The 2,512-nt window shown below is 31.5% G+C and overlaps 1 protein-coding gene across 1 annotated transcript in view; it reads right to left on the bottom strand.

The window, feature by feature from the left end:
• Window positions 1-1,014: 1,014 nt before the first annotated feature.
• LOC103610257 (olfactory receptor 8K1) overlaps window positions 1,015-2,512 on the bottom strand; it is a gene marked incomplete at its 3' end in the record, with an annotated part of 7,273 nt that continues 5,775 nt past the window's right edge. The window contains exon 2 of the mRNA XM_008594460.1: window positions 1,015-1,110. Within this exon, the coding sequence (XP_008592682.1) occupies window positions 1,015-1,110 (96 nt within the window). The remainder of the gene's footprint in view (window positions 1,111-2,512) is intronic.

The raw sequence follows: 2,512 nt of genomic DNA, 5'->3' as shown, positions 1-2,512 counted from the left end.
AGGTACACAGAATGCTCCTAAGATGGAAAAAGAAGGTGATCTAAAGACGATCTCCAGTTCCCACTCCAAACTCTGCTCTAATTTTTTTGTACAGTTATGTATTAATGGATTATGGATATTATCCTGGAAATTGTGGGTTACACTGTGCAGATGTCTGAATTATACCAAATTTCTGTAGAAGTGTTGATTTTGCTTGATCTTTTTAAAATTTTATTTTAGCACAAAATTAACATGGTTTGACTCAGTCTACAAACTCTGTCTTGTGGGTAGTATTACAAACATTATTTCATATGTTTAGTGGTTTTGGAGCTCCTGAAATTGCCCTATATGTGTTACATCGTTTGGGATCACTGAAATGGAGAAAGTTTGTACACATCATGTGGATTTCCCTTCCCCTGGCCGTATCTTTTCTGCCACGCAGCCCCATTTTCCAGTGGCTGAGGTTGTCACAAACTCTGCCTTCTTTCTTTGGGTCAGAAAGACTGTGGGTTTTATATGACATTTTTACATGATGCTCTAGACTAGGGTGTTCTTTGAAAATACAAGTTGTGAAAATGGGGAAGTCACCCATACCTGTAGTGTCAAGTGCCTCACAGAATTTGCCTGTTTTGGTCTCCCTCTACTACTAGAGGGTTTTATTGATTGATTGATTGATTCATTCATTCATTCATCCATCCATCCATCCATCTATCTATCATCTATCTATCTATTTATTTATTTATAATTTTTCCGGAGGTATTAATTGTTAACCCTGGGGTTGTTTGTCTTATTATAGTTTACCTGATTTCTATCAAAAACAGATCAAAGAATCATATCTATCTTTAGTTTTAAATAATGTGTATGCTTGGTTTAGAGTCATAGTTTGATATTTTTTGGAGTTTTAAATAGGTTGCTCCATTTTCTTCTGGCTTGTATTAACTTTATCCAAAGTCTGTGTTCATTTTTATTTGTTGTTTTTTGTTTGTTTTTCTGTATATCTGGTATTTTTCACACGTCTTGCAAACTGATAAATACGTCATCTTTTTTTTTCTCTTTGCACTTAAGTGTGGATGGTTTCTATTGTCCTGTGACACAAACTTGTCACTAATTTTTTCTTCTTTGCTTTCAAATCTATTTTTAAGGAATAAAAAATGTAATGCTTATTATAATATTACATTCAGCCCTAGTACCTCATATTATTTTTTTTTAAATTCTCTTTTTAATATTCATGGTTACCTTTAAGTTTTTCAAATATTTGTAACTACTCTAAAGTTTATGTCTGCTAATTCCATGATCTGTGTTATAACTGATCTACTAATACTTAATTTTGCATATGGTTACAGGTAATATTTTCTGCTTTCTCAACTTAGAAATAAACAATTCATTGAATTCTGGACACAGTGAACATTTTGCTTTTGAGAGAGAATATGTTTTAGCCTTCTTTAAACAGTGTTGAATTTTGTTTTGTCAGGCAATTTGCTTACTTGCAAATCACCTTAATCCTTTTTATTTGTGTGTTTTTTGGGTTTTTTTTAAAGATGATCAAATCAGGATAATTGGTATACCTTAATCCTTTTGAGGTTTAATGTTGTGTTCTGTAAGAGTGGGTTTAGTGAATTTTTTCCTCTCAGGTAATTTTTTCTGTCTTCCCCTGTCACTAGTATTCAACGAATGTCCTCACTGGAATTTGCTAGAACTTGAAGGTATCCCAACCCTGCGTGAACAGGTACTTTTCATTGCACGATTTCTCAGTAGGTTTTTTTTTTCCTGGCAGTTGTTCTTGGTCTGGCCTTACGGAATTTCACTTAAATATGTACAGTATAGGAGTCATCCAAAGCCTCAAACAGGCTCTGTGCTGATTTCCTAATCATTTTCTCTGTCTAGGTGTCTCCACTAAAGTGCTCATCTCTGTGTATTTAAAACTTTTGCTAATAATTGCAATGGGGTAATATTTTTTCTTAACTTTTCCTGAGCTTCATATTTTTGTCTATCTACTTAGCCAATTTTTGGGGTGTAGATTTAGCATATTTTTAGTGTTTAATTAATTAATTAATTCCATTAATTAATGTAGATGCATATAAATTTAGACTTTTAATACTTGACTCTTTAAACTTCAATTATATCGTGACTATCTCTTAAAAACTGTAATTTAAACTTCAATTATATCATGACTATCTCTTAAAAACTTTTTATAAAATTTTTGTCTCCTATTAATACAGATATGCTGTATTTCTTTGTTCATTACTTAGTACAATTTTGTTATTCTTCAACATTAGCTTTTCGTATCATTAAATTTTAGTTTTTGTATTTATTCGTGTTTATTTTATATTGTATATGATGATTAAAATATCTGAAATTCTTACTGACCAAAATTTATGATTCTTTTTTCTTCAGACAAGTGAAGACTGGCTTTTATGCTTATTTTTACTCTGACAAGTAAAATATTTTTACCCCCAATTTTGGGAATTCTAGGATCTTTTTAGTAGACCAGCTTAATTGGAGATAATCTCCTTTTGAGAATATGTAAATTTGC

This window comes from Galeopterus variegatus, unplaced genomic scaffold (assembly GCF_000696425.1).
Source record: "Galeopterus variegatus unplaced genomic scaffold, G_variegatus-3.0.2 Scaffold10827, whole genome shotgun sequence".
Classification (NCBI taxonomy): domain Eukaryota; kingdom Metazoa; phylum Chordata; class Mammalia; order Dermoptera; family Cynocephalidae; genus Galeopterus; species Galeopterus variegatus.
The sequence above is the reverse complement of the archived record's forward strand: the minus strand, read 5'-3'. Positions and strand labels throughout refer to the sequence as shown.